Raw genomic sequence first — 16,592 nt, forward strand, 5'->3', positions numbered from 1 at the left:
GTATTCTACTTTCCTGTTTACTTTTTGCTGTGTACTTTGCGTTTTGTGTACCTTCTCACATTTGTTTGTAGGGAAATAACACACAATTTTGAGTGACAGAGGCAATACTAATATATGTGGTAGCTTCAAAAATAAATAAAAGTAGTTTACTTGTCCTTTAGTTTTGCTGAGCAGAGCATCTTTTGAGAAAGTTGCAGTGAGGAGTGTATTGAGTTATGCATACAAATTCCGATGTTTAATAGGCTTAGCATTTAGAAATGGAGAAATATGTTTTGGCTCATCTTGTTTGCTTTCTGGAAAATATCTTCTCTTTCAGCTTGTCCTATTTGTTTCATGGGTGAGAGATAAAAGGGGAAATTATCTTCCTCTTGAAGGTCACATCACAGTCTAGCATTTCTTTATTAACCTGAAAATTGATTCTCAACATCTGTGTTTGTTCAATGTTGTGTTACTCCTGGTGAGAGTGTTCAGTAATAGTCATCGATATATCTGCTTACTATTGACACATTTCTAAATACTTCTAAGATTTAATTAACTGTGAAGATTTCAGATTGTCTGCTAAAATTTTAGGCTAAAATTCTGGGATCACCATTTTTTGTGTTACCTTTCATAAAAAAAAACAAAACCTCTTCAGCTTTACAGACATGAACACTCACTTCACATAGGTGAGGTAGATAAGAAGTGCTTTCCACATTTTACAGATGGGGAAATCTGAGCAATTAACTGACTTGTCTGAAGTCATACGGCAAGTCAGTGGCAGAGCCAAGAATGGAACCTGAACTATTTCCAGTCCTGTGCTCTAACCACTGCACGGCATCCCTCCCTTAGGTAATTTTCTGACATGATGATGTTTGTATTTGGTGTATATGGTGACTTTGAGAAAAGTATCAAACCAGCTACAAGTTGCAATGGACTAACATCAGGTGCTGTTAAAAATTTTATGCAGCGGCTCTTAGGTGTGTAATAAAAGGATAAATGGTTACAAAGGCGTTATAGTTGGGTTGCTGCCTTTTTGTCTTGAGCTTCCAAAAATGTTAAACATAACAGGGTTAAAAACTCCTGGAGGACGGGTTCTGTAATTTTATGTTTTCAGTTTACTTTTTTCAAACTGTAAGAGGTGTCGCTGAAAAGCCTTTGTCACTGTTCTCTCAGGTAAAATACTTCTAGTTGGGTAACTTAAAGGTAGAAGTTTGCAAAATTCAAATTACTCTCTTTCAAATGCACCTGAATCATTAATGCCTAATGATAGCCTGAAGGTGCAGAGTGATTCCACTGACACAAACAGATGCCATGTGTATTCAAGGATGAAATTGGGCTTTGGAAACATTGAGGTGTTGCTGTCAGGAGAGACAGCAATTTTTAAAATCTGAATATGCAAGGATATAAATTACCCAAACCCAATTAATTTTCAGTTACCTTTGTCACTAGCATTGGCAAGTTTTGAGACTTGGACAAGATTGAACACACTGGCTAGAATTAGAATGAGGCAGATGAGCGAAGAGTGTGAGAACAGATTACATTTCTGAGAAAATCTTGATAATCTAAAGTTGTATTGTGTTGTCTTACTAGTCAAAATACATGAAGCTCCATATACAATGCTGGGATTTGGGAACAGAAAGTAGTATGTAGTAACTTTCCTGTTGAGTGCATGTGTAAAAATAATTCCAATGAACAGCAGTTTCAAACAATTATGGTTAAAACCTTTTTGTCCTCTTTAGCTTCTTTCATATTGTTCTATCTGAGCTGTTTATTGGGATTGTTCGGAGACCATCCCAGCTGTGTCTGGTATATTTGTCAGCTATCAATTTGTACCTAAACTTCAGAAGCAAAACAAATGTATCAGGTCAAACTGATTATTTCCACACTATCTGTTTGATTTTTTTTTTTTTTCCAATTACAAGGAGAACCAATAGAATCAGAAGAATGTGAAGCAGCAACACAAAAAGCAAGCAGGAGCTGATCAAAGGATAATCTGACCTGTTTTACTGTCAGATCTGTTTGTTCTAGAGCTTCTAGAATAGCATTCAAAGCAGACAACAGTTCTAAGCAGTACCTGAAAGCAAGGACTCGGTTTCAGGTGACTGGCTGATTGGCATCTCCACAAGTGCATTAGGTGGTAATATTACTATCTAAAACATAGATAAGACAATGCAAAGTTTTGTGTTACTTTTATATATGACAAATACTATATTAGCTTATTCTGCTTATCCTTTATTTAGTGTTTGACACTGTCATTTTGCTGACTGAATGACTTAGGAAAAGGCTTTTTAAGGTACTTCCCTCATTCTTGCAACACAGCCAAGCAATTTCGGAGAGAAGTCAGGTCTTACTGAGTAAGATATCTGGAGTTCGCAGGAAATGAAAGCGTGTATTAAGCCTGCAAAGAATAATGCAGTTATGGGTTTAAAATTTAATTTTCCTTAGGACTTGCATGTGACTGAAATCTACATGTTATCAAGTGATGTGGGTTTTATAGCTAAGAATCAGGGGGTCAGATTCAGGGAGAGAAAATAACTTACACTTTGAAGCTGCTGCACACATCATGGTAGTATTTACAAGAGTTGTGGATAAATCTGTAATCTAACCAGGTTTTTAAAAAAAAAAAAAAAAAAAAAAGCCAGAAACTGAAGTACTCAAGAAATTTCTCCTATAATTATTATTCAGACATTTCTCTAGTGGTTTTGCCTAGAAGAGTAAGTTGCAGTTCTAGGCACTGTGATAAAACAAATAGGGCTAGATGCAACTCTGGCTGATCTCACTAGTGAGTTCTTGAGTTTTCCATCAAGGATTTGTGTGCTTTGAAGCCAGGCAGCTAAACCACAATACTTGCTGACAGAAGGAGCTGTAGTTGCCTTGCCTATGCTGTTTATCTGTTGGATCCTGGAGTACAGGAGAATTTTAGCTTGGCAATTGTATCCGTCCTCAGGGAACCTCGAACTCTCCTATGTGCCTCGGGAAGTGACTCACATAGATCCACGTTTCCTTCATTCCCTAGTACAGTCCAACAGTGTTTTTTAATAAGGGACGTTTTCCTCGTTGCTGCTCACTGACTGTTGTCCCTCAAAGCAGAGCAGGATTTTGCTTGCTTGCAGCTAATGGCATATCCACAACAAGTTTGTTGCTCCTCATGCCCCAGGTAGTAAGGAGAGTGCTTTTGTCATAGAATCGTAGAATGGGTTGGAAGGGACCTTAAAGTTCATCCAGTTCCAACCCCCCTGCCATGGGCAGGGACACCTTCCACTAGACCAGATTGCTCAAAGCCCCATCCAGCCTGGCCTTGAACACTTGCAGGAACGGGGCACTCGCAATCTCTCTGGGCAACCTGTTCCAGTGCCTCACCACCCTCATAGTAAAGAATTTCTTCTTTACATCTAATTGAAATCTACCCTTGTTCAGTTTAAAGCCATTCCCCATTGTTCTATCACTACACAGCCTTGTAAAAAGTCCCTCTCTGGTTTTCTCATAGGCCCCCTTTAGGTACTGGATGCTACCTTGTCCTGTATGCTACCTTGGTGTATTCATAGCTCTTGAAAATTTCATGATGCCCAGTAACAAAAAAAAAAATCCATAAACACAGTTTGAAGAAGAAGGAAAAGTACAGCTCTGTTGGCTTTGTTTGTTTGGGTTTTTAAAGCTATCCTCAGGATGGTATTGCATTGAATCCTTGCTTAGCACCTGGGGCTCTGTTATGCCAAGAGGCAGTCTCCGCTCCAGAGAATTTGTTGCAAGCGTCAGGACATGACTAAGTGAAGCAAAAAGTGATCGTGTTCAAAGAAGAATACCATACTGATTTTCAGTATAAAACACACTATGGAAGAAGCACATTTTATAAGACCAAGATGGTATTAATTTAAAAAAAAAAAAGTAAATGTGTAGCTAATATCTGTAATATTTTTCTTGAGCAGAGAATCAATAATTCTGGACAATTTGAAAATTAAACAATTAGCTAGGTCATCCCAAGTTTAGAGATGTCAGGAGAAAACTATACTTCCTGGACTCTTCTTAACTCTTACTCTTCTATACCTAGGAAGCAGCATGTAACTAAATCCATCTCCCTTTTCTTCTTTCTCTTGCTCTCTGGAATCGAACAGATCCTTTTTCTGCTACTGTTGATAGTGTTGATGATGCCCTTCCAAACCTAAATCCTTTCCTTACAAAAACTAATGATGCTGCTCATCTGTCTGTGTCTTCTGATGTATCTACTTTCACCAGTAGGACACCCACACATGAAATGTTTGTTGGTAAAGTACCATTTTAAACTCATTTCCTATTTCCTAAAAATTTTAACATTATTTCAGTTTCTAAAGTATATTTGTGGGGCCTTTCAGAAACTAAAAGCTGGTCATTTGGGACGGATTTTGTGCTATGTTAGAACTTGATTTAGTAATTGTGCCATGAAAATGGCGTTAAAATGCTTGCTTGGCTGCCTAGATGGGATTCTACCTGATGTAAAGGAACTTAGTTATAGTTAAAGCAGTTGTTTGAGTGCAGTTTTACACAAAGTCTCTTATGCTTAGGAATTTTAAGGTAAAATACTACGTATGCCTGAGAATGAAAAGAAAATGCTGCTATTTTGTTCCTCAGGTTGAAATGTTCTTTTTAATCATAGAAGCTTAATCTAATTTTTTTGGTAGTGGATGTTTTTCCCCCAGTCGTGTTGACATTAACCAAACCGGTAAAGCGAAGCACATTCTGGTGCATGGTCTACTCAGACTGTTTACCTACTAGGCAATAAACTAATGACTCACCTTTTTAAAACTGTTGAAGTCTTACTTTGGAGGTGATTCAGCATGGCTGTCATATTAGAAATCCTTCTAACATTTCTGTGGGTGCAGCTACATAGTAATTTGATTACTTTTCAATAGGAAGAATTAAGTTAGCTTTCCCAGACTAAAAAAATCAATTAATTACATGTCAGTTCTGCTCTTAAGCAAAGCTAAGTTTAAAGATAATCATGCTGCACCAACAGGGCTTTCTTTTTGCAGTTTGAACCCCACTAGAATTGATCACAGAAGAATCCAGACTCTTATAACAAAGAGCTCTTTGATATCTCTGATACTTGTTAACAGAGATAAAACAAAGGGATCTCTTCAGAGATATTCATTCCCCCTACACTTTGTCACCTTAGCTAACTAGTTTCCTAGCTTGTGTTTGGTTAGTGGAGAGAGAAAGCAAGCAAGATCAAGCACGAGAACTCTTGCTGTGAACTTCTCTCCACAAGTCCCAGGGTGGATTAGTTGGCTGAGGCAGTAGTATACAAATACTTCAAGCTAGTACTACTGCGTAATAACCTGGCCTATGCTTCTAATCAGTCTTTCTCATGCTTCCAATAAAATTTGTATGGTTCATGTGAATGTAGAATGATTATTTGAGATACAGCTTTTTTTTTTTTAGTAGGGTTATTATTCAATCAGATTGGTTTCCTCTGTATAATTTGTTCTGCAGTCGTACAAAAAGTTGCGGCAGCGCAGGGCTGTGAACAAAGAGCCTGGTGGGTTTTTGTGGCACTCGCTGGTTTGTGTAGCATTCATCACACGACAGTCCTGAAGTCACTGGAGATGGGTGGCATTGATACATTGCATTCCCTTCCAGTGTCTCATTCTCTAAAGATATATTTAGAACCAAAGTGCGACCTCCTGACAGATTGATATGTGAAATGTAAATGCAGTTTTAGCTGTAGCACAAACAAGGTGCTACGATAACGTGAATGTGGATTTAAAATAACTCTTTCTGGTTCTTTAGATCATTACAATCCATTTACTGAACTAAATCCCTTTGTGGCAACCAAATACGAATCCACTATTGGGCTGTATCCTTATACTTCAGGTATAAGAAAAATGCCTTGAAGCTTTTACACTCACTTTTTCCAAGCGTGTAAAACATGGCATTTGCTTGAAGAAGAAGAAAAAAAAGTATTTATCCTAATGTAGCTGTAACTTTGAAACTGTGCTTTCCCCTTTTGTGTTATAGATAATGTAAACTTGTTTCTTACTGTATGTCTGATGTGTATTGATTTCATTCCATTGGTTCTATGTTGTTAGAGTATATGTGGATTTATAGACTGACCTGAAATTAAGTTTTTGAATAGCAGATAAACAGTATATCTTGGTTCTCTTTCTGTAACTCTCCCTCTTCTCCTTTCCTGGCTTTCTCTCTTGTGTGATATGCCTTATCAGATTCTTTTTGTGGTCCTCAAGCTTACCCTAATGCTTCTCATTTCCGCAATGAGCCTTCTTCTGTAGCTGGTCTATTTGGAGGTAGGTAATGGGATACAGCCTTACCACAAACACAGACATTTGAATGTGTTGTGTGCCTAGAACTAGTAGGTATGTTACTGGCTACAGAAGCGTGTTGTTATAGCGGCTCCAGCTTTCATTCATGTGCTTGTGCTAGGTGTGTTGTCACAAATGGTATATATTTTTTTCAGTTTGTGCTAAACTAAGGCTTATTTAGTCTAAACATGAAATGAGTATCTCCCCATTTCAGGATCTCTTGTAGCTTACATGTTGCTGCATACCACACAAAAGGCTTGCATGTTATAAGTGTCTTCTCATCTTATTCTACCTCATTGCTTTTAAGATAAAGGGATTGGGATGTTCTTGCTGCTTACGGCATTTTTGTTGATATATTACTCTTAAACAGTGCACTAAACTAGTACAAAGCTTTGCAACAGAACATGAGAAAGAGGTATCCGCTGCATTAAATTACTGGCTGATCATTTGTGCAGCTGTGTAATGTCTGTAGGGTAACCCAGTACTGATGCCGGTTCTGGAATACCATCCTGACAGTTGCTAGACAGGCTGTGGATTGTGACAGATGATAATCTATCTAAACCAGACTGACTAGGGAGCGTTAACATTGTTGCTATGCAAGGTTTAGGAATACCTTCAATAAATGGTTTGTGGAAGAGTTAGTTCTTAAAAGCACCATAAAGTGACATTTTGGTTTAGTGTCTTTGAACAGAAGTCAGCTAGAGTCATTTAACGAAAGGTTAAATACTACATATGACTCTGTCTCCTTTGTTCGATACCCAAAAAGCAGGATGATTAGTTTCTGTCAAGTCTTGTTGGTTTATTCCCTCAAAGGAACTCCATTAAAAATACTGACCTTTGCACCTTTCAAAACATCCATGTTAGACCAAATGCCCTGGGCTGGTGGTTGAAACCGGGAGTAGGATTTGATCTTTTTCAGAGGCTGATTCAAAGGAGTCCTATGTATTGTTTTGTCTTCTGGCTCGTCTCGTCTCGTTAGCTTCATACAGCTTGAAACTTCCTAAAATGTGAGAGCAGGAAACTCAGCTTGTTTCAGTTAAGGCCGTTTTCTAAACAAAAATATGAACTATTGTAAGTCAAGTTTTCTATTGGTACAGGCACGGTTTTAAGAGTTGCAGGACATCCCATCAAAGGAATTCCTATCCGCAGTTCAGAGTCTCTGAAATGGCTTATTACAACTTGACGGTATACTTGTCATAAAGATACTCATTTTGTTTTGTTGTTTATTTACTCCCTATCTTTTCCCACATTACTGCTTCCCATGTTTTGCTGTATGCTGTTTCTTTGATTTGTTTTTAATGAAAAGTACATTGTTTAAATTCTTAGAGATGGATGCTTTTGAGTTATGAGTTGTATGTTCCTTTAAGACAAATAGGAAGGAACGGGTAATCCAAATTTCTGTGAAGTTTATGTTCAAGGATAGGTTCCTCTAGTTATTAATTTTTTAGGTGAAATGTGACTTATTTCAGGAAAACAGTAAGATTGAAATGAGGTGCTGTCACAGCAAGCTAAATGAAATCCAAGAAGTATTCTTGGTCAGCTATTTCTGCTCACTGCTTTACTGCTGAAGTATTTGTGATCCTTTTGTTTCTCTGTATCATCAAAATTTCTGTTAGAAACCAGAAGAGCTAGTTTTCAAGACGGCATCGCATTTTTTTGGTGCTTTTCAAATAAAGTAATAATTACTTCTGTAATTGCCTGAATATCAAGATGATGTACATGCACACTTGCGTGCATGATCATATATAACATTAAAAAATACAATTTTAGAAACAAATCAGTATTCACTTCCATGTTACTGAACTATCAACTTCATACTGTCGAATACTGTCATACACAATGCTTTGTACTGCAATAAATTTTCACAGTATTGAAAAAATTGTGTATTTGGAGAACACTGCTTTACAGATATATAGAAGGAGACAAATGGAGTGAGTTCAGATAGGAATAGGAGTTGAAACTTGGCTTTAACTCCCCATAGCTTGCCATAATTACTAGAAACTTACCTGCAAGACGTGGTTGCCTGCAAAATGTATGTCCAAAAATAACTAAGCGCTATAAAAATTATTAGTATTAAGAGTGTCTAATCGAAGGCATTGTTAATCGGACACCTTGGGATGGTTTGGCTCTTGCTCCAGTTGTATCTAAGAGAGCTGCTTAACTAATATAAAACATGGAGGGGATAATCTTCAGGCAGGTAATCTTGAAACAGATTCTGTACCCAGCCAGCTTCCTTTCCTGGAGAAGCATGGTGATTATTTCCTCAATAATTTTATTGTAAATATTTGGTAAAAGAATAAGGAAGGTGTGTGAATAGTGAGTTCAGAGATGTAGCAGCTGCGGGGAGGAGGAGTGTCTTTTATGGCCTGTCTGTCCAGTTTTTGAGACAAAACCTTTCTTTGGAGGAGTAACTCCAAATAAACTTCAAATAAACTGCTTCCAGCTCTTTCTCTTACATGCTTCTTGGTGTCAGGGTGTAATCTGGACCTTTGAGGTATTCCTAGTCTTTCTGTGGTACTTAAATAATCTACATATTTATTTGGTTTGTCTTGCATAAAGAAGGTGGATTCATGGGAAATGCTGTCTAAAAACATTCAACTTCTTTCTTTTTACCCACAGGGTTCACTCCATCTCCTGTTGCTCAACCACAGCCATCAGCTGGCCTTAATGTTGACTTTGAGTCTGTGTTTGGAAACAAATCTTCTAATGTTGTCCTAGATTCTGGTGGTAAGACATTTACTAAAATAGATGATGTATGTCCTTTAACTTTTTTTTTATTCTTGAGGTATAAATCTCTGAATCTGTATTTACTCATACTGCTGTGACAGTGTTCCAGCTGAAGAAAAGAAAGCTGTCTTTAAAAGGTCAATAGCAGCATACTTCATCCAGTTTTTCTTTATTAATCAAATAGTTTTCCCTTACACACTATTTCTATGTGCACCCTGCTGAAATGTTCACATTGATTTCCTTCACTTAAATATTTTGTGCGTTAAAACTTCACACAGTGAACAGCCTTCATTTTTACATGCTGTCAACTGAAATTAAGTCTGTATTTGTACAGTGTGGTCAGAAGAGGTAAAGTTGCGTCTTAAGTTTATATATCTGTGCAACACATTTTTGGCACTTCTTTGCCTACGTGTTACTCTTTCGATGTTAAGATTACTTCAGAAAATGATAAATTATCAAAACATACACAGTTAATTTGGATTGTAGTCATAGTTAGTACTCTTTCTGCTCTTGTGAGCATCTGGAAAGTAAATACTTTCTGGTCTCCTGACATTGGACTGTTGACATCAGATTGTTTTTGGGCAAACCAGTGATCCACTAAAAGCAAATACATATGCGTTTTTATAACATTGAAATACTTTAGGTATTCTTTATTTTGTTTTATGTTTTGATTGCTTTGCAGTCATTGTGAATCCATTTCATGTCAAATTGATGTCATGTAGGTTAAACTAGTAAAGTGAAATCTCCTTTCTGTAGTAAATATCTCCTTTATCAAGAGGCATAAGTTTTATCCTTCTTGTATAGTGTAGCATCACTAGGTTAAATTTTATATTTGAGCCATTGTGTTGAACTTGCTGTCTATTTAATTGAATGTCACGACATTCACAGGAGGCCTGTGATTCAAATCACTTCTTTTATGCTTATCGTTCCAAGGCTTTGATGAACTAGGTGGTCTCCTAAAACCAACAGTGGCCTCTCAAAACCAGAGTCTTCCAGTTGCCAAAGTACCACCTAACAAATTAGTGTCAGATGATCTGGATTCATCTTTAGCCAATCTTGTAGGCAGTAAGTATTGAACCACTAACGTATAAATACTTCATTCTTTTAAATGAATAGAATTTCAATAGTATCTTTTTCTACTTTGTGACAGATTTGGGCATTGGAAATGGAACTACTAAAAAGTGAGTATGCTTAATCAAAAGTTGAGTGTTTTGATTTTCTTGATAGTAAATTTTTATGAAAGTACAGGTTCAAACCTGTGCTTAACAACATAACATTAACCTTCAGAGCACGTTTGGGATTGTACTTTGTTTCTCATACAAAGTATAATGAATTGCTGAGAGCTCTTGGAAGGTGACTGTAGACTGAGTGGTAGTGACAGTGATAACAGCAGGCAAGATGTCCTCCTGTCTCTGATTCCTTTCAGGCTTTGTGTATATTTAGGAAATGAGTTCATCAAAATGTTTCTTTGTAGTTGTAGGTAATCTCAGCACACTTTATACATACTTTGTGTGATCTGAGTGTGTGCAGAGCTGTATTAAAGACTGTGAAACTACAACCTCTGACTTGTGGTTGACCTTTAGACAAGTGAATTTTGAAGCAGGGCGTATTCTACAATAGAGACCATCTGCTCTAGCAGCAAAGTTGAGAATAGGATTAGCAAATTTCAGGCTTATGGGGACCATCTGTTCCAACTCTGAAATCATTCAGAAATCTAGCATGCAGTTGCTTCTAACTAAACTATCTTGACCTAAGGAAAGTCAGCGAGGCTAACTTACCTATATTGGGGAACTTGACTGACATTAGGTAAAGCTGAGGTGGCTCGTTTTGAACATCTTACCTTACTTTTCCTAGCCAAAACAAGCTGTCATGAGACCTTTTATCAACTCCTTTGCTAAATGCGTTTCTTCGCTAAGAAAAGAAGCCACATTTTCAAGAGGAAACAGTGTTTACCTGAGGGAGTTCTGTAAGAAAATCCAATGTTTTCTAACAATTGTTTAAAAAATTTATTTGAAGTGATGTGAACTGGACTCAGCCAGGTGAAAAGAAACTAACAGGTGGTTCCAACTGGCAACCCAAGATTGCACCTACAACTGCGTGGAATGCTCCGACATTGGTAAGCAAATACTAATTTTGAAATAGTGAGTTGCCTGCAACTTAGATATGCAGGCTGGTGTATAACAGAGAAATTTGAAAGTGATCTATAGTTGCAGTAAAAGAGCAGTAGAAAATTGAAGAAGCGGTCAGTTTGAGATGTGTGCTGCTTGGATTTGTTTTTCTTAGCTGTGCGGTTCTAGTAAATAGTTTGTGATGTGACATGGGCAGGTTTAGCATAAACTTTCAGTAGTGTTTGACCAGCCTCTCTCATGGCAAGATAGCAGCCTTTGTGTTTCACTCAACTGACATAAAACCGTGAATTCCAGTGGGGGGGTGGGGGGGCACTTTGCAGTCTAGAAAAGTAGAAGTGTGAAAAGTATGTTCTTCAGGTGCACTGGTACGTCAAGGATGTATACATTACAACTCAGCCTGCTCTGGGGGCCGAGAGATTAATCCTCTTGATACTTGTAGAGGTGTCTGTGCAGTGATGTGGGCTATAGCTTTCTTAATGTACGTAACTACTGCTTTCCTGCCCCGATGTGTGCAATTGTTTTTAATGCATGTCAGTTTTGGTGATCAACTTCATAGTGTCTATTGTAGCAGGTAGTATTGGCAAGGATTTTGGGGTAGCGTGTAGAGCGAGGGCTCTTAATTACATGTCAAAAAAAAAAAAAAAGAGGTTAAGAGTTTACGTGAGTAGTTTTCACAATGCTAACAGAACATTTTTGCGTGTGAATCCTACTCACCCTTTCACCAATGTCCTGGAGAACTGTACGTGGACAGAACAGGTAACAAACCGCCCCCAAGGATTTATTGCATCTGACTCTCTAACTGACTGGGAGAGGTTGAATCCGCAGTGTAATAATACAACGTTGTGGATTTGGAAAGAGAGAGTTTGTCTCCCTGGATCCACCACCTCTTCCCTACTGGCTGTCCCTTATCAACTCCCTACATTTATGTAGGGAGGAATGTTTGTGGACCTTACCGGAGGGTGTGTAAATATTGAAGAAACCGTAACTACTCACCTGCTTTAATGACTAGTGGTTTGAGTTTACTTGTGTGCTTGAATCTGTTTAATAACTCATGTCTTGTAGATACATCTTCTTGTGATAAAGTCATTACGTTTAACAGCTTTTATTATTTAGAGATACTGTTGAGACACTTCTCTTCCTGTGAAACTGTTCTATTAACATAAAGATCTTGAAACAGAAATCTAGGGGGAAAAAAAGTTTGTTTTCCTCTGCTGGCCTATTTATTGTGGAGTTGCTGCTGCTTGCTAAACAAATATGCTTTTGAAAATAAGGCTTTCTTGTCTTTGGAAAAAAGGCATATACCAAATAAATGGACTATGCGAAACAATTACAAACCTACTAACGGTGACAGTATCACAGGTGTACGTTGTCTCAGTAAATGACTTGGATTACAAGAATGTGTTGGGGTAAACATTTAATGTATTTGTGAACTAAAATGCTATCTGTGTATATTCCGTTGTGTAAGTATTTGCTTCTAATCCAGTGTTATTGCATTATGTAATTGTTCTCCCTGGGAAATACAGAATGGCATGCATTTTCCACAATACGTAAGTGAAACAACCCACAGCCTTTTTGCAATCGACTGGCATGCTGATATTAACCACTGCTGTTGCAGAATCTCATAACCTTCTTGCTATTTACACATTTCTCATTTAAAAATCTTTGGTGTGCCAAAAATTGAGCTTTTCCTAGCATACACGAACTTCATAGGTGGTCTGCAGGCTCTTGACTCGAATGATGGCATGGGAAATACCAAGATTATTTTTCCTTGCTTTAAACTGTACCATTTGCTGCCAGAGAGCTGGGGTGTGTGTCTGTGCTGCCTTTAATGCACTTGGTGAATTTTGAATGAAGATAAAAATGTTTGTGTTTGAATAACTGCATGAAACCTCACGGGCTTCTGTTATACTTGGCACTTTATCCATGTTTACGGTAGATCTTGATTTTTTTAATTTATTTTTTTTTTTAGCGGGGAGAGACCAATATGTCATTAATGCTCATATGAAAAAAGAAAATCCATGCTGACAGTTTACAAAGGGCAAGCAATAACCTGTGCTTGCTGTCTGAGGAATGCAGTCTTTCATTTCAAAGGACTTTTTTTTCTTTATGTCAACAGTAATATTGGTCTTTCCCTGTATTCTGTTTTTATTGCAGGGTAACTCTGTAACTAAAGGATGGTAGGTCCATACTTGAGCAATCAAAAATAAATTTAGTCAGCATGTTTGTGTGTGTATAGGTGTGGATACACAAGCAAAACAAAAAAAAAAAGTAATTTTCAGGGTAGCTTTGCCAGCTGTGTGAAATATGGATAGTACACAGTCTAGATAATTCTCCATCGGGGAAATCTGTTCTGATGGCAATTGAAATGCCAGTGACACTGGCTACTATCTATGAAAAGGCAGCTGATACCTTAGAACTGAATTGAGAAGCATCTTTGCTGATGTCCTGTTCTTGATGTTACAATTTATCTGCTTTAATTAATCCAGTATTCTGAGTATTTTGTCACTTCCCTCTTTTCTGTATCAATCATCTGTGTACCGAGAAACGTATATGGTCTTTGTCTTGTCATGAATAGTAATCCCCACAGCAATGGCATGAAAATTAGACTGTTTTTTCTTAAAGGAGAGACTAACAGGAGGTGGAGTGGATAGATAGCAATTTATCTGAATACTTCTAAGCACCAATTTATAGTCTGGGGAGAAAAAAAATGTTTTTTTGTCCTTGTAAGAGTTAATACTAATTTAGAAAGTGGATAATGAAACTGTAGAACAAAGAACATGGTTAGGATATGAAGAACTGTCTTTATATTTTTGTTTCTAAGAGTTATCAGCTGTTTTTTTATGTATATGTTGCCAAGTTGTTTACAAAATGTAGCTTCACCTCAGGTTTTGTCTGTTGACAGCAATCTTACTGTAACTTCATAAAAGTTAGGTTAAGGGTAATATAGACATATCTGCAAAGTACTAAGAGGACTTTTAACCTGTTCAAATTCACTGTACTAAGTGGGTGAGTGAGAGGGAATGCAAGGTGGATGTTCATGTTAGAGCTAAATTTATATTGAAGCATGGTAGGAGAATCCCCATAGCATGTACATCCTGGCTAAAGAGAAGAGAATTCCTGTAATGTCGGCAGAAGCAATGGTAATTTGGTCTTGCAGTCTCTAAAATTCTCTCTTAAGGCTCCTTGTGCACCGTTACTTCTGATCTTGAAATATAAGTATACGCTTCATGGGATTAAAAAAAAAAAGCTTCTGCTTCCTGAATTTTCTCTCTCAAACTTCTCTGTGTCTCATACTGTGTTCTTTAAACAGGATGCTGAGAGAACGGTAGCTTGCAGTTTAGTTTAGTCAGCCAGAATCCTAACAGGTTAAAAGCAAATGTGTAATTACAGGTTTGCCAAGATTGCCTAGAAACTTCATCTTAGGTGTTGTATTCCATCTGAAATAATTTGGATACGCTCTTAACGCAAGACTGCAAATCCTAGTCATTCTTTGCTATATTCATAATCAGCTAAGTGCTGCAGTTGACCCTTAGAAAGCAATGTCTTACCGGTATGCAGCTGCTCTCTTCTCCTCTCAGTTCACCACTGTTTCTCACACCAGGCACCACCTGTAATGGCATATCCCGCCACAACGCCAACGGGAATGATGGGCTATGGGATGGTGAGTGGAACTCCTGCAACTCAAAGAAGCCAGATGCTGTATATCATGTGATTGCTGATAGTTTGGTAGCAGTCGTTTTTCTGAACTATTTCACTGAAGACTGAATTTCAGCTCCTGTTGGTTTATTCTTCACCAAATCATTAAATCCTGGTTTTCTGAACTGCTTCAGTCGTTTTTGTCTGAAATTAAGTCTGCCCTTTCTTAACTCAGTTTTTCGTCAACTTTTTAAAATTAAAAGTGTCTGTTCTTGGTGGGCTTTATTGGTGTAGAAATAAGTGTATCATAGAAATAAGCGTATCATGTGAATATAGATAGCTACATTCACAACAGGAATGTTTTATCGGTGAAGTGAAACCTTCCCTAAACACTTGCTCCCAGCCTGAGCAAAAGGTATCTGTAATGATCAAAGCTACAAAACTGCAAGTTTGTGACACTGCTGTGTGTTGTGGTGTTGGCTGAGAATTGAATCTCTTAGTGACACACCGGTACTGGAAGACTTTCGACATAAACCTGACCTTGCTGCTTGTTGCTCTGAAAAGTTGTTCAAATTTTTGTTCTTATCTCAAATTTTAAAATATTTCTGAAATGATACACCTTAACTCTTTATTAGTATGGTTTTGATGTAGCACAGCTTTTCTGAGTGAATAAAAGGGGAGAGAACTTCATTAGAACAGTTATTCTGTTAAATGGCTCACAGATTAGTATACTACAAAGAAGCTAAATGTTTCATCATATACTCAAATTAGATTAATGATTTCTAACTTGTATATGCTCAGTGAGTGAACTGCAGAAGTGGCCAACTGTGTTCTTAAGGGTCTTTTGGGAGAGTCTCATGTTCCCCGTTACCCATCCATGAACTCCTGTAGTAAGTTCTTGTGCAAAGTTGTCGTGGTTAAGCTACCGTTAGTGTTGATTCAGGCTTGATCTACACAACTTTGTGCTGATGGTACTGGAAGCATTTTCTTAGTTATTTTAATTTAGCAGCTGGGGAAGGTAACATATTTAGTGTATAGAAAGTAATCTCGCATGTTTCATAAAGCAGCTTTCATCGTGGGGTTTAAATGCCAATGTGAAATGGAAACTGGAATTAATAGGAGCCGTCGCTCTGTTATCCTGAGTTGCTGTTACCTGTTCAAAGGCGTGCAACGTCTGAGCAGATGGGTGAGATGGGCCGTTACAGAATGACCAGTAGGCTTTATAACGCATCCTGAAAACTGTCCTGGCTCATTCAAACTTTACTCAGGACACTTACTGCTAGGAATCTCTGAAATGTTGGCCCGTTTTACAACCCTTGTCTTTAATTTTTCCTAAAAGCTGTAGTAGGTACCAGGGTTCTGAGCGTGGCCATTTCTAAGTGGCAATCTAGTAGCAGGCTTTTCCCTTGGTGAGGGCATACTGGGACAGGCAATTTCGTTAATACCTTAGCGTTCCCTGGCCGCTGGTGCCTGTGTCTTCATTGCGGCAGCAGTTATTTTTAACTTTTTTGTAGGGTGTTTTCATCAGGGGCAGCTTCTTGAACGGCTTCACCATGTGATTGCCCAACAGCTGGTTGGCACGATAGGAGGAGTACCAGGATTAGTCAAGGAAAAGCTGCTTGGAATGGGGATTGCTTCAGTAGGACTGCTGCTGGGTATCAACCCAAGCCTGAGGGGAGTGCCAAAAGCAGTGCCAGAGATGGGTGTCAACATAAAATAAATAAAACCTGACTTCTAAGACCATTAATATATGTTAAAGTCTTAATTTGGCTCAGCCAGAGTGTCAGTAACACTTTAGACTTTGATTGCATAATGACTTAATGTTAAT

The 16,592-nt window shown here is 37.9% G+C and overlaps 1 protein-coding gene across 4 annotated transcripts in view; it reads left to right on the forward strand.

The window, feature by feature from the left end:
- Nucleotides 1–16,592, forward strand: part of PICALM (phosphatidylinositol binding clathrin assembly protein) — a 72,171-nt gene that overhangs the window by 46,053 nt on the left and 9,526 nt on the right. For 2 of the 4 annotated variants that reach the window (XM_050903486.1, XM_050903480.1), the window contains exons 13-17: nucleotides 8,892–8,999; nucleotides 9,933–10,064; nucleotides 10,150–10,180; nucleotides 11,016–11,115; nucleotides 14,730–14,789. In XM_050903486.1, the coding sequence (XP_050759443.1) occupies nucleotides 8,892–8,999; nucleotides 9,933–10,064; nucleotides 10,150–10,180; nucleotides 11,016–11,115; nucleotides 14,730–14,789 (431 nt within the window). Of the gene's footprint in view, nucleotides 1–4,091; nucleotides 4,242–5,742; nucleotides 5,827–6,176; nucleotides 6,258–8,891; nucleotides 9,000–9,932; nucleotides 10,065–10,149; nucleotides 10,181–11,015; nucleotides 11,116–12,651; nucleotides 12,676–14,729; nucleotides 14,790–16,592 lie in introns of all 4 variants that reach the window. The other 2 variants (XM_050903465.1, XM_050903473.1) reach the window with 2 other exon arrangements.

The sequence above is a fragment of the Gymnogyps californianus genome, chromosome 1, assembly GCF_018139145.2.
Source record: "Gymnogyps californianus isolate 813 chromosome 1, ASM1813914v2, whole genome shotgun sequence".
NCBI lineage: Eukaryota > Metazoa > Chordata > Aves > Accipitriformes > Cathartidae > Gymnogyps > Gymnogyps californianus.